This window comes from Apis florea, unplaced genomic scaffold, assembly GCF_048593485.1.
Source record: "Apis florea isolate Af1SG1 unplaced genomic scaffold, ASM4859348v1 contig_3170_pilon, whole genome shotgun sequence".
In the NCBI taxonomy this organism is placed as follows: domain Eukaryota; kingdom Metazoa; phylum Arthropoda; class Insecta; order Hymenoptera; family Apidae; genus Apis; species Apis florea.
In genome coordinates, this window is record NW_028256714.1 from 7224896 (window position 1) to 7248322 (window position 23427).

The window sequence follows — 23427 nt, forward strand, 5'->3', positions numbered from 1 at the left end:
GTGTACGACAAAAATACACACAAATGCACGTCTGTCACAAAAAAGTAATAATTTTACAAATTCATTGACTTTTGAAACTTGTAAAAAAGTGTGATCGTACTAAAACTGGGGACAAGTTATTTTATTCTATGAATTTGATTTCTATGAAAAAAATCGAAAAGAAAATGTTGATAGGCTTCTTCGAGACTTTCTTTTCGAGAAGAAATCAACTTTAGAGATTGAAAATTCGCCAATTAAACACGATTTTAGTTAGATCGTGTATTCTCTCTTAAGTCTCTCCTTTGATGAGATATTATTTATAAACATAGTGTGATTAACACTAGAACAATTAAAATGATGGATTTCATATTTTTTATTTTACGATATTGAAAATATGAAAATGTTTTTGACAAAATTAATATTGTAATTTATTGAGATAGAAATGTAATTACATTATACTTATTATTGCTTATTTTCATGACATCACTTTAACTACAATCATTTATATGTAAAGTAGATACTTAAATATTACAGGCCAGTTCTAATGTTAGTAAGTAATACAAAATATTCTTACAGATTATTTGCTTTTTATTGTTTATTACTAATTTTATTTTTCCCGTTGTTGCGTGCATAACTTTGCTTGGCTAAATTAAAAATAACTAGAGAAATCATAATGGATTATTGCCTTTTAATTTTTCAAACTCTTCGAGAATTTTGCATATCCTTTTTATATAATAGCTTATTACATGTTGTTTAACACGGACAAAGAAATTAAGAAGTTTATAAACTCTAGCTCGGTTAGAAACTGCCGATAATAGAATATATGATAAAGTCATATTCAATTTGCCAATTTTATCGAATCTTTAAAATCGAAATTTCAATTTTCATTTCATTGCAAATTGATAGATTTTGTAATGACATGTTTTTATGTATATCTTCATCTATTCATATATGGAAAATACATATATATATATATTTTCGTGAAAAAACTTTTCAGATTTAAATTAGATTGGATTAGGTCAGGCGAGGAATAAAAGGAATTTTTGATGATTAAAGATACGACTCATATTAATATTCATTCAATTATAATTTTGAAACTGGTGCAATTAGATAATTGAGGCTTACTGAAGAAATATTAAACTTAGATATGCAAAACATATTTAGCATAGCATACTCACGTATTATTATTTATGTTACGAATACTACTTTCTTCATAAAGATCATACTTTATTTCTCGAAAACGAAACTTCAGAAAAAAAAAATTATTCCATCCTGTATATACTATTTTCAAATTCTCCGTATCCGTTTGAAAAAAAAAAAATCGATGAAATTGATCCCTCGTTGACATCTTTCGTCCAAAGTTTATTAACGCGACAGGTTAATTTAGAAACGCAGATAATTTAAAAGTTGATTCTCGATCGGTGCCTCGGACGGATCTATTCATGTCTATTGAGAAATTACCAGTGACGTTGGGAAGAAAGTTGGGAAAACAAGTGGACGAAGGAGTTTTCGATCAATTATCTGCACCTATGCCACGATAAACTTTTCAACCTCTCTTGATACCGGCCGCCTCTTTTCTATTTGCCGCGATATTTCAACCGCGATAGAAGAGAGAAGAAGGAGGAGGAAGAGGAGGAGAATGAAACCGGGACAAGGTCTGGTCCGAGGTTGAAGTCGATAAAGGAATCTATTACCGCAGAGGAGGACGTGGACTGCCGAATTTCTCAGATTACAATATAGTGTTTCTTTATCTGGCCGCTGGAAACCTCTTGCTGCTCTCCTCTTTGGAGCCGGACGAAGTCAGCCGACGAGGAGTTTCTTTCTCGTGGGGAGATTTGTGGGCTTTCGCGAGGAGACTTTATTGGAAGCAACATCGCTGACGTGGTCGGTTGTTCGCGTGTTAATATTAATTACCTTTGTCTGATATACTTTGCCCACGGTCGCCAGGGGATCGATTTATATCGCGTCGAGCGTGGCAAACGAGTGGCAAAAAAATGTCCGAGTTTGAATTTCTTCCATTCTTGTATTATTGCTTCCTTTGAGGAGGGATTGTAAATGTTAATGGTTTCATAATATAAATGTTAATATTATGTTTTGTAAAACGTAATTACATAGGGAATGATATATTATTGGAGGAAAATAATAGAATCGTGAAGAGTAAAGAATATGTTTTGCAAATTAAAGTTTACATTTATGCTCATAATTTTAATTTATAAAAATGAAACTTGATGAATTTATATAAATTTTTAAAAATATAAAATATCGCGGTAACCATTATACGGAAAATATTTATAAGTTCTATTGTGAATTTTTTTTCTTTCTTTCTTTCTTTTTTTTTTTTTTTTGTATTTAGAAGACACGAGAAATACTAACTTGAAACTTGCGAGTGAATTTCGATATATAATATTTGCGTTTATAAATCAGAATAATCTAATTGAAATTTTAACGTTATTACACGTAAATATTGAAACTTAAAACTTCAAATTGATTCAACACGTATATCATGCTAATGTATTGAACAATTACTATATTATATAATTTTATATTAACATGTATCAAAATCAAAAATATAATTCTATTCTTTCTTGTTCTATTTCATTTATTAAAAATATATATCTATTATATAATAATACAAAATCTTATTATTATTATAAATAAATTATACAATGAACAGACATGAACTATTGCGAAGTTTTCGTACAATTTTTCCGATTAATTTATAAAATATATTCATAAAATATTTTCGCGTAATCTTTTCCGGACACGATCAACAATATCGTCAACTTTGGAACAATTAGGAATATTGGCGAGATCGAGAAGAAACAGGAAATGAAAGTGGTGAAAGAGCGGGACACGAGAATCGGACGATCATCAAAGACGGAAACGACCCGAGTGGAACGCATCTGGTAATACCGTTTTCTCGGTATCTGAAAGTAAGGAAATGGAGAGGAAACTGATTGGAGCTGTTAACGTAAATACATGAATCGATGCTCGCGATCGGAAATCGGGATTAGCGAATTGGCTCACTGTTTCTCCCTTATATCCACTTCTACCGTTCTTTCTGTTATTCTCTCTCTCTCTCCCTCGATGTCTTCGTCCTTCCTCTCTCGCTCCATCCCCCGCGTGCGATTGTCCTTTGCCGTTCATTTTTCCACCTCTTCTCCTTTCTTGTCCCCCCCGGCTCATTCGAGGGATCTACCCTCAGTCAACGTTGCCAGTTCACCGACAGTCCCGGAATTGAACGTTCGATCTTGCATTTGGCTGCCAGTCTGGATTTCTGATTTGAGTGGTTGCAATCGGGCGGAATCCGGCTCTCTTGTACAGCTTGCGAGTCTCCGGCCGAATTAACCGAATCTCCTTGTCGCAGAATTACACGGCATAGAGCATTGTCTGCTGGATATCTCTCTTGGCGTTCATCCCAGACTCTAGAGAAATGCGTTTTCTTCTGCCCTTTGAGCTGGTTTTCTTGATTTTTCTGGTTATCGCGACTTTTGGCTTTTTTTTTTTTTTTTTTTATTTCTGTCGGTATTTTGGAATATTTTTAAATTCGTCTCACGTCCCGTGGAAATTTTCTTCTTATCTTTGGATATCTTTTTATTTTTTGCTTAGTTACGATTGAGGATATGATTTTAGGATAATGAGACGATAAAGGAAAATTTGTTCGAATCTTAATTATATCGAAAATAAAACTTTTTTTAAGAATAGAGGATATATATAATAATAAAAATAGTTTGGGAATAGGAAATTTTTAATAAAATTGATGATAATTAATAAATATAACAACATTTTAAATATATTTTAAATATATTTAAAATGTTGTTAAGGCAAATTACTCGTTAACGCAATAAACATTCAAACGTTATAGTTAATTTATATTTAATATTTTTTCGATAAGTTTTCGATAGTTTCGTGTTATTTATTTTAAAATAAAAATTTTAAAATAATTCGTGTAAATTTTATATTTTTTCGTTTTTTTCTATTTGTAATTAAAATACGCGTACACGATAATTATACTTCATTTGTATCGTACAAAAGTGTATAAATATTTTATCTTTAGCAAGCTTTTCACCTGTAACATCATCGTGATTATTAATTTAATTTATGGTAATTAATGCATACACTGGTAAAAATTAATTGTAGATAGGTGCACGTATAATTTTTGGATTTTACTTTGGGAATTAAATTAAATCTACCAGTTCGATTATTCATGTCGCGACAATCTCATCAATTTCATTTCTCTCCATACAGCAAAATTTTTAATGCATTAAAAGCAAATGGAAAAACGTTGAAAATAACTACTCTATCTTTTTTCCTGTTTTGATCTTGCAACTTCGTGAAGTATTAAAATTCTTTGTATTATGCTTTATTATTCTGCCATTTATATATAATGTTTATAAAAATTATTCAGAATTAATGAGTTAACGACACTTTGTTATTTAATTCCTATTGCGCTTCAAAAACTACAGTATATTGACAGAGAAAAATCAGTTTTGAATTAAATCGCCACGCACAGAATGAAAAATTAATTAAATTACCTTATGTAAACATTTTATATCGAGTAAAAATAACATTTTGCAGCAAATAAAATTTTTTACAACTTTTGCAATTACAAACTATCCTTTTATTATAATAATTTATTATAATAAGTTATCTAAAGTGTTATTTTATTAACTTTTAACATCGGAAAGTACACTGCCAAATTTTAGAAATAATATAACTTATCTCTTTTCGTTTTTCTCTTATTCATTTATTAATAATTCTTCTGCAATATAGAAAAAAACAATATTCTTTTCTTTCAATAGATTTTCAGAAGAGAAGAAAACGATACTTATTAAAATCTCATTTTTAATTTCCTAAAACAATTCTAATTTAAAAATGTAAACTTGTATCGAAACTTGCAAAACCTATAATTTTTACTTTTTTCTTTTTCTTTTTTTAGAATATTATTGTATTCTATCAAATGATTTTGAAATTTTTAATCAAATTAATTAACATCCATATTATCAATACTTAAGAAAATTCGATAATGAATATTTTTCGTTAATTTTTTAAAATAATCTTATAATTTGTCATTTTAACAAAACTCTTAATTATAATTTCTGCAATAAATCACTTAGAAATGTGCACATCTCTATTACTTCTTTACTTCTTAGCCATACTAGAGCACATTATGTCTATGTAGATCAAAATAAAATATTATTTTTGGAATATTGTATTTAGAAGTAATATAATTTTTAGAAAATATAATTAAATCCTAATTAAATTATATATAAAACGAATATAAATATAGTTTTGTCGACAAGATAGCTAAAATACTGATTTAAATAACATTGAACAATAAAGTAGGATCAAAAAGAGAATAGAAGATTCAATTTGTTTTTCATTTAAATAAATCTGAAACGAGAAAATGTAACAAAGTTATATGGAATATTTTTATACTTAATCTAATATTCTACTTTTGCACTAGTTTTTTAACTGTATTAAATAAATTATAATTAATGCATTTATTTAAAATCGAAAAGCGTATTTGTTAATTTTTATCAATATAAGAACTTGAAATATGAATTTAGAATTTCAAAATATAAAGAATTTACATTTTTAATGTAAATGTGCTCTCGTTTCATTCAAGATAATGACTTCTAAAATTATAAAACTATAAAGAAACAATCTAGATTTATTTTTTTTTAATTATTTTATAAGAGTGAAAATGTAATTATTGATAATTATATTTTCAATTTAATTAAATATGATGACCTCTAGCCCGAAGACAAGAAGTATATCTATCAATGAGGAAACGAGTGATTGAGTGACATTGCACGTTTGTTATTTCCTCGCATGTTTTCATTGTTCTTTATTTTAATAATTGAAAGCAAAGAATAAAAAAAAAATGAAATAATTAACAGAAACTTTTATTTCATCAGATCTTATAAAAAATCTAATTATTAGTTATATTAGTTCAATTGGTGCTACTAAAATATAACACATTTTGCAAAGAAAATACTTAATTGGAAAATAAAATGTTATATTTTTATTAATATAATGCGATAAAAGAGGAAAAAATCTAAATTATTTATTATTCGTATTTACCATTTTAAAAGTCAATATTTCTTGCATCTTTGAATTCGAATTTGAAGTTGATAAATTCAAAAATCTTATTATATGCATCTGCAATTTTCACTTACTTAAATTAGCATATTGAGAAAGTTTCGATATATGACCTTATTGAAAATTTTTATATAAATAGATGTTATAAAACGTACCAAAATAAAGAAAAATCTGTATTTAAAAATTATTTGTATGCAAAGGAATTTCCATCAAGCAATCGAGTATTACTATATGAAGAGTGTCGGCAAGAATTTTTGATTTCACTATAAACGAAATGTAATTGTAAAACTATCGAAAGAAAAATTGATCGTTCAAAAGCAATTACAATTTCTAATTATAACTCCAATAGTTGACTCGTTTAAAAATGACAATTGTAATTCTTGGTTAATATTTTTTTCAAAAGGCATAGCTATTATAATTGACATTAATCATTACAATTAATACATAATTGCTTAATATTTGTCAACTTCGAAAGTGGAAAAGTCTGTTATTTAACTCAAATCTACAAATATAATGAAATGAAATGAAAATCCATATACGAAATATAAGAAGCCTCTTAAATATACATTCACACAGGTGATTTATATGAAAAGGAACTGTTGTCATACATCAAGCATTTTGGCCACTGTGCGACTCTAGGCGGATAGAATACAAATATGTAGGTATTAAGCGACTACGTGATCGATCCTTTATCTATCGTCCGACAAATGCTTTTTACGAAATTAACCTCGTCAATGGAATTGAATTTAATGTATACCAAGACGTTCGTGTAGATTGCTGCGATGGTCTTGTTGACAGTCTTGGTCGATTGCTTGTCCATCGCTATCTACATAATTACTTTAGAATATAAATGTGACACAAAGTCATATTAAAAGCTACAGTCGTACGTGTTTTAAAATATATAATATATATGCTATAATCATTGTTAAAATCAAAATCATCGTAGAAAGAGGATCGATAAGAAATTCCAATTGCTTTTGGAAAATAGAAATAGATTTTAATCTCTTGTGGTTTGAGTGGATATATATTTACAATCATTTGTAGATATTTGCATTGGCTATATCATTTATAAATAGTTTAATTATTAAATAATTACATTTTGTTCGCAAAGTATGATTATATATTGTTGAATTGTAATATTGTGTATACAATTGTGTGTATATTGTACGTATTATACACAAGATTATTATATTTTAATGAATGAGAAATTTACAAAAATTAAGCGTGATTTTAAAATTTTGTTTTCTACATTAAACATAGTTTAGACAAGTGATGATCACATTAGAGCTATTCTTCTCGTGTTTTCAACGACAAAACAATCTTTTTTTTTTTTTCTTGAAATATGTTTAGCACCGCAACCGTGATATATGTGGAATGTGCGGTTTTTGAGTGTCCGCAAACCGCAACTTTACTATCTACTTCCTTCCCATAAAGAGGAGTTGTAGAAAGATGGTGTACTGACAAGACAAAAGCCACATCCTCCGCATTAACAAACCTCTGTTTCCTTTCATTCGTGTTTACCGCAATTTGACTGAATTTTTATCGTTATCAGTATATTATATCATTTTACGCATCTTTTATGCCTTATTTGACATGTTTTTCTTTCTGTTTATCTTTTGAAAGAAACTATAATTAAAATTCATTCGAATTTATTTTTAAATTGCGGTATTTAAAATATTTGAAAATTAAAAATATAGCGTGTAATTATTGTGTGGCCTATTAATATAGTGCATACAGTCGATGCATACACATATTGATACAGGAATGAAGCGTGCATGCAAGAAAGTTCAGAAATGATAGAAGCTCGTGGGTGAACATGATTTAAAAATGAATTCGATGACAGTGTACCTATCGATCGTGGACGGGCTCGGCAGCTCACTCATCTTTATGCTCACGTGCGAATGAAAAATTAAAGCATTCGTGTCAGATTTGACTAACGATCGTGGTTTATTATTCAAATCGGTGCTTGTCTTGACCGTTGTCATTGCGAATTCTCTGTGACGAATTGCATCGAATAGATGAAATACGTGTTTAAAAAATGAAATTGAGATAAATAATACGATAAACAATTTTGATCAGTTCAAAAATTTAGTAGAAATGGATGTTTTCCTTTGTCATCAGTGTTACATTATTAAAAGCATAAATGTTACACCACGTGTTACACCGATTCTTACATATTCCTTTAATGTTTTAAGTAATTTTGTTAAATTTTTTTTTTCACTTTTAATCTATTTTTGATTTGTTATTTTCAATGTTTTCATTATTATTTTCGATTACATTAACTGAATCGTTTAAAATAGATAATATTTTTGCAATTTACGATTTATCTTATTTAGATATAATTATTCAAGTTCAATTAAATATTGAAGAACAAACCATTTTTGGGAAAAGTATTAAATACATAAGTTTCACTGTTTCGAAAAATACAATTCTTTTGTTTATTTCTATTTGGATGGATATTTTAAGGTTACTTATTTTTTTTTAATGAAATATATTTTTGTATGAAATTTAATTTTTTATAGTTTTATATAGATTCTTATTTTGAGAAGAAAAAGTTTCGATTTCGATTTTGAAAATCACACAAAATTGTTATTATTATTTTATTAAAAATTATTGCTTCGTTGATATTGCTTAATTTTCCATTTTCTTCAGGAATTTAATTTTAATTCCAATAAATTTTACTCAAGACGAAGTATAATTAAAAAATAATTCATACAAACAATTTTTTCTTTTAGATAGAATACGAATCTACGAATAAAAATATAAAATTTTCATTTAAAAAAAGAAACTTTCAAATAATCTTGAAACCAGAATTAAAAAATAAAAGTAGTTACATTTCCCTCGAAACCATGAAATTTTTCTATTTTAACATTTTTCGCAAAAATTGTTTTCAATATATATACATATATATATATGTATTTGCATTGAAACTTTTCAAATGAACATTTTGTAAAAATCCATTGATTCAACCGAATTATTATTTCCCCAATACTTCAACCCAACCAACATTATTTTTTCATTTTATATAAAAAGTTAGAAACAAGGAACAATCAATTTACCGCTTCGAACGATCGAGCCTAAAATTTCTCAACGACCGAGACATAGAGCAGCGAATACCAGAACAACGAAAAAGCAACGTTAATGCCCCAGTCTTGACGCCACATCGTTCCGGCACGGTTAATTTCCACGTATAGTTTCACGATGGTCATTAATCCGGGACCCGATTACGGGGCGGTTGTACTTAAACGAAACGGTGGTTCGCACTTTCGTCACGAAGGAGCGAGAGGGACTTTCCAGTTTCCCTTATCGTGCTGCGGAAGATAGCGAACATTCCATTGGAGGAAGGGAAGGACAAGTATGTATATGCTCCATAAATTGCGCGTTATACAGTCCATTCGGTCGCGAGATAACCAGGTTCGGTTGTCCGTGACGCGAGTCTTCGTAGCTTTCGTTCCTTTCGCCATGACAACGAGGGCCGTTTCCGCAGACTTTATACGGTTTTTGACGAAAGTGTCGGCGAGTTTATCGGCGGTCACGGAGGACTACGACTCTGGACACCGAGCGAGTCAACGAGCCACTCCCCGATATAGAGAGCACGACCTACAATGTATCCTGTCCCTTTCGTTCCGCGCCACTCCTCGCCTACGAAAAGTATCGCGATATGCAAGAAGACTGTCCACCGTGAAATTATGTCATTCGCTTGGACCGACCGTGTCAGTATCGCTGTCAGAATATCGGGTTTTCACCAACGGATCACTTCGCCTCTCGAAGTGTTTGACTGGTAGATGGCGGCCCGGTCTTCGCTGTGGGCGTTTCTGATAGTAGTAGTGGCTAGAGGCACGGACGAGGTGGAAGATAGACATGACGTCTTATGGGATTTTGTGTCACGATACTAACCTCGAAAAAAAGGCAGAGCGTTTCTTAGATTGCGTGCAATTTACTGTAGATATATAATATAGGAATTATATTTTTATCTATATATGTTTTATCTTATTCTTTGAAATAATGTATATATATATATATTATGAGAAGCAAAATTGTAAATATTTAATAATTTCAATTTACTAATTAAGAATAGTTTTTTTCAAAAATAATAGTTTGATTTGTTTTTATAATTTCGCACATCTCGTTTTAGAAATGTAACGTAGATGAATATTCACAAAGGAATAGAAATAATTAGGAATTATCATCTGTTGACGATTATGGAAAGTAATACGTTTTGCAAAATCCATATATTTTCTCGGTCTTTCAAATTTAAATCGCGAAATTCAATATGAAACCACTCAGCGAAGAAAAAAGGAAAACGAGCATTTCTCTGTATGATAAAGGATTATCGCTACGTGAAATTGCAAGTAAATGTGACGTGAAATAGACAATAGTGACCAAGATAAGAAAAACATGATTGTGCCTCAATTTCGACAAAGAACCACGAATTATTTCCGATAGAGAGATATGAAATTTCGCGATATATTCGCTTGAAATGTACAAAGATACCAAAAAAATTAATAAAAAGGACTAATCAATAAACTATTCGTTCTTCTTTGAAAAGAATTAGTTTAAAGATTGAAGAAAAAAAAGAATGGGTTGATGGATGATTGAAAGAAAATGATATAGCCCGATGAGAATATAAATCGATTCTGAATCTCGTCGAACATCCAAAGTAAAATAAACTATGAAATTCGAAGATCCATTATGGAGATTTTTTTTTTATATAAAAATTGAAGAAATAAGAAATACGAAGAAAAAATTGAATAAATAATTGAAGAATTAAAAGGAGCGATATTTTGTAAAATATTTTATAAAATTTTGGCAGTTGTTAATTTCATTCGGATATAATGAAGATGAAGTAATTTTTTTGTGGAGACGAGGATCTAAAATATATAGCGAAAATAATAAAAAATTGGTTTCGTAATTAAAATTTTTCGACGAATAAAATGCAGCATAATGCAGATTCGAGAATTCGTCATATATGAATATATGCATAACAGAAAAGATACAATATAAAAATCACAATTATATAATTTAACAACAAATATGGTTCGTAAACTATGGAAATCAGAAAAAATATTAATTCAAAATGTCAAAACTTATAAATATGATCTTAAAATGAAAAACTTTGTCCATAGTCTTATTTTTGAAAATACTTTGTATAATTATTAATATAAATAAAAATAAAATATTACATTTTATTTTTTAAATTCAATTTGTAATTATAATTATATTATTATATCAAACTTTATGATTGAAATTATTATTCCATTTTTTTAGACAAGACAAGCGTTAAGCAAATTTATATTTTTGCTCGCTACTGTATATACAGATATGCATAATACAGCACATAATTAATAGCTACGAAAAGATCTTCATTTATTAAAGCTTTAAAAGAAATCTGCTATACAACTGAGCTAATAGCAATATGCTACGCATAAAAGATGAATTTTCAATATGGTATCCAGTTTACATTTTTATATTCTGATTTAAATATTATTATTTATCAAAAATTCAAAAAAGAAAAAAACATTTTCTCATGCATATCGTTTGTTGATAAAACAATTTTTTAATTTTTTAATTTCACTTAAATTATTATTTTTAGAAATTTTAATATTGTAATTAATCCTGCATGAATTATCAATATGGTACACTCAATTGTTATATTTATAAGTTAATTGTAATAATTAAACGAGATTTAATTTTAAGATCAATAAGAATCTCGTTTATAACACCATGATTTATGAATTCTTGCGGTTAAAACGAAAGAACGAATTTTTCACGCGTCATCATTTTCCTATACAAGATTATTCATGATATGCATTCAATAACGATAAACTCAAAGTAAAGAGTAGACAAATTTTTGATATATTGCATAAAATTCATTCACGTTACGATAACTTAATTCGAATTTTTAGTAAAATAATATTAATGCAATTAAAACTCGCACAAATTCTTTGCTTTCTATTATTATTGTTATTTTTTTTAAATGAAACTTTTATCAGTTATTTGTGAAATTCTTAAAATTAAGATACAACGCGTATAATTTGGATTATACTTATTTCATAGATCAAAACGAAAGTTATAATTTGTTTAATAAATTATCCAAATTAAATCATGTTCATTCTTATTTTAATCAAAAAAAACTTGAAAATATAATATGATAAAAAGTTTATTTTAAAAAATTATAAATTGAAAAATTTTATCGCTGTATTTCTCTCATCAGCATGTTTTGTTTATTCTGCTCTCTTTCTTCTTCACTTGTTTTCACTTCATTTTCTATTTTTGATAAAATGCAAAAGAGATCATCAAATTTTGATAGAATCGTACAATGGTTAAAAATATACTTATTTTAAATAATTGCAAAACTGAATCTTTTATAATTTATCAAACTCATTCATTTAACAATGTCAGTAATTTCTAATGAAATAACTGCAAAAATGCTATTTTCTTTACATATATAGCAAATTTAAATCTTCGTTCTCTTGGAGATCAATTAAATAAAATATTTGATCGAAATAATAAAATTATATTTTGTGAAGCATTTCGAGTTCAAGAAATTGCTAAATAATATTTTTCTTCTACTTTTTACATTATAAAAATACTCTTTTGTACAATAGTGATAAAACTAGAAGACATTAAAGTATATAATAAAAGTATAATAAATTTAAATATTTCATAATTATCTAAATTATGCATATACACGTAAGTATGATTAAGTTGAAAAGTACATATACTTTATTCTAAAATTTTGATCTATATCTTATTTATATTTTCTTACGAATAAGTTTCACTTAATTCCAACTATTAATGCTACAAAACAGTGCTCGTGTTCTATACTGAATCGATAATATTGCGTGTGACACGAAAATCGTAAGAAGACTACGTAAGTAATCCTCAAATTCCTGTGATACGAAAAAGCATTGCATGTCACGTTTATTTTGTATTTTATGGTTAAGTGATTCTAATGAGACAATAACAAAAGTAAAATCAGATTGAAAAATTTAATATCGTGTGAAATATTTTTTCGAAAATTTTCAATAAATGTACACAAAAAAGTCAATAATTTCGAATAGTAGATTTTTCTATATTTTATTTCAGCAATTTTATAATAAAAAATATATAACAAAATTTTTAATCAATTATCAATTCTTTTCAAATAATTAAGAGAAATTTATTTTTAATGTAAATAATGTAATACGATCAAGGAAAGAGGATAATCAAATATATTATGACAAAAGTAAAAAAATGCTTTATTTCAGAAATCCATAGTTTATCGTCGCGATATTTTCAACAGAGTGGATACCATTAACGTTGAAAGTTTGCCGATCGATTTTACCAATAAAATTTAAGTTTCGTTTTTCCCCGATATTCGTCGAGATCTCGTTCTTTTTATGAGTATTCCTATATGAATGTTGCAAGCGCAAACGTTTTCTGTATTTCAATAACTGGAATAAAGTCTGACAACGGTCATATCGCGAGTTGTTTTAACTACACTTCTCGTTCATTGTACTAATCAAAGAAAAAATTTGCCCCGACAACGTTTGTCCCTTTTATTTCCTCCTTTTGTTACTACGCCAGTTTGTTCAATTCTTTTCCCATTTTCGATTCTCGTTTTTTATCACGATATGTACCTTTTGATGTGTACATTTGTGAAATATTATTCGATACAAAGACTCAAAAAATGAAAAATACGTATCGCAACATACGCTGCGTCTATAAGTCAACAGATGTTTTATGATTCGATTATATTGAAAAAAGAAACTTACGATAATTCAAAGAATTTTACAAAAATATTATTGCAGAATATAAAGAATTTCAATTTCCATTTACTATCAATTCCATTTTTTAACTTAACTAATATATTATAAAATTAAAATTCTTAAATTCTTTTTAGTAAATTTTTTATATATTATCTATATCATAATTATCTTTATCGTAATTATCTAAAGAAGAATAATCGTAAGCAATGAAGATTTTTCGTAAGCTCGTGTTATTTCAAACTTTCATTTAATTAAAATTTTTTAATTTTTAATTGTTTTCTCTTTTTCAGTCTTCTAATATTAATCTCTATTTATTAATAGAAACTCGAACGAAACTATTGAATGAAATTTACAATTTCTAAAACAAATCGATTCGTTCGACAAAAATCTTATTTGTAAATTTTTAAGAGATTAACAGTAGAAGAATCTACAATAATTTTTATTAAAATATTCGTAAAACATCTTTGAAAGGTCTGAAGATAAAAATAAACACAAAAAATATAATATAAAAATGTGGGTTAAGGTTTATTTATTAAATTAAGTTTAAGTTCGAGTTAAATGAAGCGAAAAACAAAGCACGATGATGAAGATAGAACTATCTCTCTCTATCTCGCTTCATCTGAGGCTAAACTTCTTCAATTGCTTATAATTTAATTAATAAATAAACCTTGCTTGCTCGATATTTTTTTACGTTTTTGTTTAAAATCGATTTTCCAAAAGTATCCCATGCATATTAACATTCTACATATTTGAATGAATGAATTAAAATTTCCGAATTAAATTTAATCAAAAGAAAAAACAATATCAAAAAAAAAAAAAAAACAGAAAACAAAAAAAGAAAAAGAACATAAAATGTTTCGCGATAAAAGAGAACGGCCGTTTGTTGTAAAGCCGCGAAAAATAAATTCGTCGGCCGATTGATTCTTTTCGCCCCTCTCGGGAATGCGAACGACCGAGATCGATTTAAAAATCAGAATAGCGGCGCCAAAAATGTCTTCATCTTCGAAGTGTAACGCCGATAAAGGGAGGGAAATGATAGGGCTGTAAACTCTCGGTGTATAGCCCGCGATCGAACGACTCGAATAGCTGGATCGCTATCGTGAACCCTGCTACGAGAGTCTATCACCGAAAGAAAAGGTAAAAAGAATTGTGGATCGATCGATAAGAGTATCCTCATCGTGACAAGCAATCGCCTTTTGCCGATAAATATTTTAACTTTCTCTCTCTCTCTCTCTCTCTCTCTCTCTCTCTCTATGCATATTCCTTGGTTGCACGTCGATAGGTCAAGCTTTAAGAACAAAATCCGCAGTAAAGAAAGGAAACGTTATAGTGTAATGAGCTATACCTATTTTGCAGATTTATTTGCAACTGGATCCACTGAAACGTGCGCACAGATTATCAAGACACGAATGATTGCACGATACTGTTTTTTATCGAGATTATTGTACGTTGGTATGATTTTAATTGTGGATTAGTTCGTTTCTAATGTGAATTTATGATGGTTAATACATATTTTTGTATTTAATAAATGCGTAATAAATATCGATATTCAACTATTACAATTATTAAAATTATGAATATCGATATATTATTCTTTCATTAATGTTTCGTAGGAACGTATTAGTGTTGATTTTTTGAAAAAATTTTGTATCTAAATACATTTAATTTATACTCTACTTTATTAACTTTTTCTATAATAAGAAGTATGTATAATATATGATATGTAATACCATCATTTAATATTGTATCTCTTTTTTTGTATATCTTTCATTTTAATCTACGAATATTCATTTCTATGACGCAAATAAAACATCAATTACCTATACAAAATGAAAAAGCAATAGCAGAAATTGACCAATTCTTAAATCCACCTGTCCAATGAAGAATTTTTACAAGTTGTAATTTGTATCTTAAGAAATTGCTATATTTGAACGATATAATTTCTGATTAATATAAAAAATTTATTTCCATCTTTAATAATTTTTCCATCACTGTCCAGAATAATTATACATTTAAAAAAAAAAATGCAAAAAAGATCGGCGTTCAATTTTAAATTTGTCCTCTACGAAAAGTAATCTGAAACCTTTCAAACACTTACGACCAGTCAAATAAGATTCGTTCGCGCTTAATGTCTGAAATTCCGCGAGGGTATCGTACCGATTGCGCGGAATAAAATCTGCATTTCGAGCGTACGATAGGAATAGGAGCGTATCCTTGTAATTTCGAAAAGTTGCAGGCGAACAATCCGCGAGTGTGTCGCGAGTTTCAAGCGAGTACGACGAGCATCAATTTGGTAAAAGTAATTTTTATTGTGCCGCGGTATCGCGCCACCCCTCCTCGTTACGTAAAAGCCACGTCTCTCCTGGCCTGTGTGCGCATACTGTACTATACCACGGTTCAGATAGATACTGCTATAGGGCGAAGACGAAAGGAAATTGTTATCGCTTCTCGACGCTACTTTTATTATTAGAGTAGAACCTTTTCGAAATTTTTAGAAGGAGGAGGAAGGGTCCAGGTCTCAGACTGTATCGATTCAATTTGCCTAATGAACAAACTCCGTTTCGAACGTCTCTGTCTAGGGATCATAAAACACGGGGATCTCTCATGACGCATTGTTCCACTCGATTTTGTGCATAGCGTAAAACTACTCTGAGAATGCAAACGTTCAGCTTGTCGAGCAGTCGTCGCGTTGCCTCGAAAATATAAAACGGTAAAAGGATATCGTTAAATGTTTGTAACTTTTTTTTGCAAACATTGAAATTATAAATTTTGCAGATAAAATATTTTGACATAAATTTGATAAGTTCTTCGATTCGTGTATCTTTTAGATTGTATATTATATCTGAAACTGTGAATTTTTTAAATGTTTATAGGTTGTTGTAACGTCATATTGGAGATAAATAAAATTTAAATGTGATATTGTCATAAAGAAATATTGTGGAAAAAATGTGGATTTGATTATAATATTTTTTTTTAAATTAAGAAGAATTATAATAAATAATAATAATAATAATAATAGTATGGAAGAGAATAGAAATAATAGGAAATGCATATGTAATGTGTGACGAAAGAAATCGTAGTTAATAAAATAGGCGTAAAAAATGTAATCAATGTAGTAAAACAATAGACCATATTACAGGAGATTGCGAATTACTCACCGGAACAGATTATATAACGGATATGATACCGCAACAAAGATCATATACAATTGGTTATACAATATCAATTAATATAAACACATATAAATATATTTTTCAATAAGAAAGAGATATATTTAATTGACATGTAATGACTATTATCGAAGAAGAAAAATATACAATAATTAACAATAAAAAAACAGAAATAAATTGTTTGGAAACAAAAAACAATAGCAATAATGTTAATACACATCAATTATAAACATTGCAGTAAAATGTTTTTCGAAACGTATGTTAAACAATATGTTTAAATATTTAAAATTATATATACATATAAAAATATAAAAAACAATAATATAACAGTTTAAAAGAATATTACAACAATAATAAGAAGATATGATAATAATAATAACAACACTTCAATAAAAAAAAACAAAGTAAAAAGAGAAAAATAAAGTATATATCATTAACTATAAAAGTAAAAATGATATGGAAACAGAAAAAAGTTTATATTTTGTCATTCATAAATGAATGACCATATGATAGAAATAAGATTATATTCATTTATCATTGATCTAAAACAGTTCTAATCCAATCAAAAATAAAATATAATATAATAAAGAGCAGTTATATAAAAAATATGCAACATCATGTGAAAGTGATTAAAAAAATTAGATTATGTCAAAATGATTGAAATGAAATTGCTAGAGATACTTCAAGAAAATGATAAATAAACAATAATATTAACAATAACATTCATTCGATATCAACGAGCTTTATTACGTAATTATAAAATATAATTAATAATTTGACAGAAAAGAGTTAATAATTATATTTATTTTACAATGCAAAGTGAAATTAAATGAATATTGTTATGTAACCCAATGTTAATATATTATCTGAATGATAAAAAGGAATTATTAAAGAAATCAAGTGTATAGTAAAAATGATTCGTATTTTGACATGAACGATTGAAATAATTGCAATCAAATTCCATTTATATGAACTTGCTGGAGGTAAGCATGTTCACATAACCAGATTATTCATATAATAGAAGTCCAATTCTTCCATTTATGATGTTTCATCCAATTAATAATAGTTCATATAAAATTAGATGAAACATTTTCTCTAAAACTCATAATAATGTATCAAATATTATAAATATAAGAAACAAACGTAATAAATGTCATTAAGCATAAGACTTAATGAATTCATTTTTTATTTATATCGTTTTATTCACACGATACAATTCTAATTATACAGGATGATTCACCAAATATTTCCATCTCAATTTTCACAGTTATTCCATAATAATTCACAATTATCACAGTTATTATCTGTAGTAAAAAATATTTCACATGAAGTTTCAAAAAGAATATATTTTGATATTAATAATTTTTTTAGATAATCATTTGTTTTTTTACCGCATCAATTAATATAATTTGATATTTTCTACAAAAGGCATTAAACATGTTAAAAAATGATTAATATGAGATAAGTTTTAACTTGGAATTTATAAAATTTAACATATGAAAGACAAGGAATATGCGAAATGATATTTTATTAATTATCTTCTCTTTATTTTTCATTGTGAATTTTACAAAGTTGAAATATTTCTTAAACCAATGATTGAACGTAAGTAAATTAATATTTTCTAAACGACATCAAATTATATTGTTACAATAAAAAATATATAATTCCATTTAAAAAAATATTAATGTTCATCACATATTTCTATAAGCCACTATTAAAAGAATTACTAATATCAGAATGTAATCTTCCTGAAATCATTCAACTCCATCCACATGAAATAATTGTTTGCTATGAATAATAACGATTGATGAAAATCAAAATGACAATATCTAATCAATATCCATACATTTAGTGAACCTTATATAAAAATATATAAAATTCCATCTGCGAAAATAATGAACCGATTTATTTTGCATATAAACTTGATAAACTTTTTTAAATCTTTTTTTTAATACTTCATTTCAATTCAATGTAAAATAGGACAATAAGATTATTTGTAATATATAAGATTTGCTTTTAACATCTCATTTGAGTCATTAATTTCATTAAAAAGATTAAAAAAAATGTTATAAATTAATTCGTATTAATTATCCACAATTTTCTCTGATCGAAATATTTCTCTTTCTGTTTGCAGAACTCTATAAGGCACAACTTATCGTTACACAGCAGATTTATGCGGGTGCAGAACGAAGGTACCGGGAAGAGTTCCTGGTGGATGATCAATCGTGACGCGAAACCAGGGAAATCGCGTAGAAGGTAAGTAAATCGTATATGTTTTGCGAAATAATTGGTCGTTGTCACGGTGCACGTTTTGCCACGGTATTGTCGATGACTCACAGAGCAATAACCATGGAGACGAGCAAATTTGAGAAACGACGTGGTAGGGTAAGGAAGAAGATCGAGGCGCTAAAAAACGGTGGGTTACAAGCTGACACGACAACTAGCCCCAGTAACAGTGTGAATGAGGGGCTGGATCTCTTTCCAGACAGTCCCCTTCAGTCTGGCAGTGGATTTCAACTTTCACCTGATTTTCGGTAAGTTTGTACTTGATTGCATCTTATTACATTGTATTTGAAATTTTATCAACAATTTCTCTTTTTCTGTTTTATTTATGCTTTGATCTAAACTTGGCTAGGAATTATTAATAATTATAGTATTGTTGAATGTTTTGAATTTATACCGAAAATCTTGATGACTGATTTTTTTTTATTTGAATATCTGACGTTGAATAAAAAAAATACGAAAATTAAAAAAATTACTGTAAATGTAACGGATGAAATTTCTGTAAGATATTTTCTAAAATATCAACTTTGTAATATAATTAATGGAAAAATAGGAATAAAGAATAATAAATTAACTAAAAAATTAATATTGTGTAAACTAAAGAAATTTATTTTATTTTTTATTATGGATAAGATATAATAATTTAAAAGAAATATATCAAAATAATATATACAAATAAAATTTGTATAAGAACAATAAAATACTACAATACATAATACTATAGAGATGAAAAAGATACAAGATTTTGAGTTTATATATTTTAAATAAAAAAATTTGCAGCTTATGAAATAAGTTTCCTTCATCTAAACATGATGAAAAATTTATAAAGAATCCTATCGCTAGTAATAAAAAAATGATAATATAATTCTTCCAACAAATTCATAGATTATTTTATTAAATGTAATAGTAAAAATTATTAATATTATAAATTTACTTTTTTTTAATAAATAAATTTAATAGAGAGAAAGAAAAAGAGAGAGAAAAAGAGAGAGATCGTTTTTATGGAAATTTCATCGTAGTTCTACAATAAGTATCTTATATTTAACAAAAATAAAATAAATTTCTTTATTTCTGAATTTTGTTAGTCTGTTTTTTATTATTCTTCATTTATTTTTTATTTTAATCTTCTCTGTTATATTATAATTATATTTTCAAAATAATTAACATTAATTACTATTTTATTTGATAAAATAATAATAATAGAAATTTTAATTACTGTATTTTTTCTAGCCAAGTAGTAATTTGTTAACCTTTCAATTGAATACGATAATACGAATTTAGAAAATCATTCCGTTTAAGATTTGTCATTGTGAATTTTGATTTGATTTTAATATGTATATATATATATATATATATATATATATATATATATATATATATATTATGTACAGACGAAAGATAATTATATAAACATTTCATAAATTATTAATTTAAAATTGTATTTATAATTTAAATTATCACAGAATTATTAAAAAACTGATAATCAAAAGGAATATGAAAATTTTATATATTTAAATTTTACCAATATTATTTCAAAGTATAATATCACAAAAAGTATTTGAACAATATTTTAGAAAGAAATCATTTAACCCGAAAATATTTATTTGAATGAAAGTTTATGTTAAAACGTAATAGATGGAGCAATGTTTTTGTCGATTAAAAATTTCCTTAAAAGGTGAAATCAACTCTTGAAGTTTCAATATATTTTTATATTTTGCGTTATAATTTTTTTTTACAATAATAATAAAATTTGAATGAAATTATTAAATTTTATATTTAATTTATCTAATTATATTATTATTTAATATTAAATAATATTAAAATTTTATTATATCTTACATTAAAAAATTATTTAAAACATTTAAAAAACGAAAAATATATTGATTTCACCTGTTGAAAATAATATTCGGTCAGAAAAAAATTAGTCTATATATAACTTATTATTATTTATGCTTTATTACTCATAAAATTTCATTAAAAATAAAGAATTTGTTTAAAAAATTAAAAAATAAATATTTCTTTTTTTTTTTTAACGAAATTTTATAATTATGCAGAATATAATGGTTTATATATGAAACAATTTTCTTTTTTAGCGAAATTTGTGTATTTGATTAACAATATATTTTAAAATTGTTTCAAGATATGTGTGTACGTATAACTGTGCAAAATCAATTTATAAAATTTAAAATAAAATTGCTTATTCGAATTAAACGAATTGTATTGCCGTTCAACGAAGTAAATTTTTTATCGTGTAATAAGATATTTTATTTATTGTTCAATTTTTAAAACGATTATAATTCTTATTAGCATTTCTTTTTCTTTTTTATTATAAAACTGCATTTATTAATTTTATAATATTATATTGTGCGGTTATTTTGAAAAAAAAAAAGAATTGTTATTTCACGATTCGTTCTATTTTTAATTATCTACCTATTTCCGTCAAAATCAATTCAATCAAAAATTTATTAAAAGTAAATACATTCGCATGAAATACGTGCTATGTTTATTTATAAAATATTATTTTATATAACAAATACATGTTATAATATAGAGACGAGATATAATTTTTACATTCAGAAAATTTGAATCTAAAATTCGAATGTCTCGGAACCCTGAATATTTTTTTTCAAAGTATATGTTTTATCAAGAATTAAAATTTTTTAATAAACTTAATTTCTAAAATTTTTTAAACTTATAAACTCATAATTAGCCAATTAGTAATAGTATTTTTTTTAACTATCCTTATAACTATTTATTTCTTTCGAAAATTTAATTTTTTTTGATTTTCAAAAGCTTCAAATCATAAAAACAGAAAAATATTTCCTATTAAATTTAAAAAAAAAAAATTTTTAAAAAAATGTTTTAAATTTCGAAATGTTTCAAGGTTTCGATATTCTGACCAAACCCTAATATTATATTATACTTGATTATTATGCAAATTACCTTGAAACAATATAATTATAGTCATTTAACGATAATTATTTAGGTCAACTTGAATATTTTTTTTTTTTTTTAGTATTCATTTTAAAATGATAGAGCTATAATATTATCCATTGTCATAATATCTTCATTTAAAAATAATAAAATAAATTTTATCGAATGTGGAAAAAGAAAATATATTAATTTTTAATTTTGCAAATAATTTAAATTAATCTTAAATAATTCTTCTTCAATGTACATTGTAATATTATATAAAAAAAATAATAAATTTAAAAATTAATCCAATTAAAAAGTATATATATATATATATATATGATTGAATACAGAATTATTATCAAAATTGATATTAAAAATTATTTCTTAATTATGTTTTCAAATTTAAATTAACATTTACATAATCGTATCAAAATTGATTCATTTGAAAGGTTAACGCCATTTTATTAGACACACTTTTAATTACACCTTTATATATAAGATACCTATATTTAAATTTAGCATAGTATAATAGCATAATATAATACTATAGAGATAAATACATTCTGTGATCTTTAAAATCATAATTGTTCGTTACTATGAGAAAAATTTTTATAAAATTATTTTAAATTCACGGATATTAAATGTACATTTCTTTTATTATAATAGGTAGTAAAAGTAATAGCTTCGATACGCGCTATTTGCAAAAATTTTATATATACGCTTTTGTACTATATACCTAATCGTACGCATGACGTGCTTCTACTTGCATTTAATAATAGTCTTGCAGAATATATACATCATAGAATGTACATTTAGAATATAGAAGAAACCTGTACAAAAATATAACTAATGCAAAAAATTCGGTAATCGTTTAAAAAAAATTATTTTCCGTTTATTATATTGAGATATTTCTCGACAGTGATATTTGTCATAAAAAATATATACACTTCTGTCAATTATTGAATTTATTTTATTTATAAAATGTCTTCATGACATTGTTAATTAAAATATTATATTTCAACTTTTCAATCATATTTTTGTTATTTTATGTCTATTACGATTATACAATTTTTCATAAATAAAAAGGTTCAATAGGTTCAAAATCTACAATATCTTACGTTTAATTAAAAAAAAAGTGGAACATTTCACAAGAGATTGAAGTTTATTTTTATAAAAGTTATTTGATAAAAAGAAATGTATTATACGATATTAATAGATCATCA

General features: G+C 26.3%; 1 protein-coding gene across 2 annotated transcripts in view; it reads left to right on the plus strand.

Moving 5' to 3' along the window:
• foxo (forkhead box, sub-group O) overlaps positions 1–23427 on the plus strand; it is a 303094-nt gene that overhangs the window by 170009 nt on the left and 109658 nt on the right. For both annotated transcript variants that reach the window (XM_003692893.4, XM_086910207.1), the window contains 2 exons: positions 19140–19261; positions 19345–19539. In XM_003692893.4, the coding sequence (XP_003692941.2) occupies positions 19140–19261; positions 19345–19539 (317 nt within the window). The remainder of the gene's footprint in view (positions 1–19139; positions 19262–19344; positions 19540–23427) is intronic.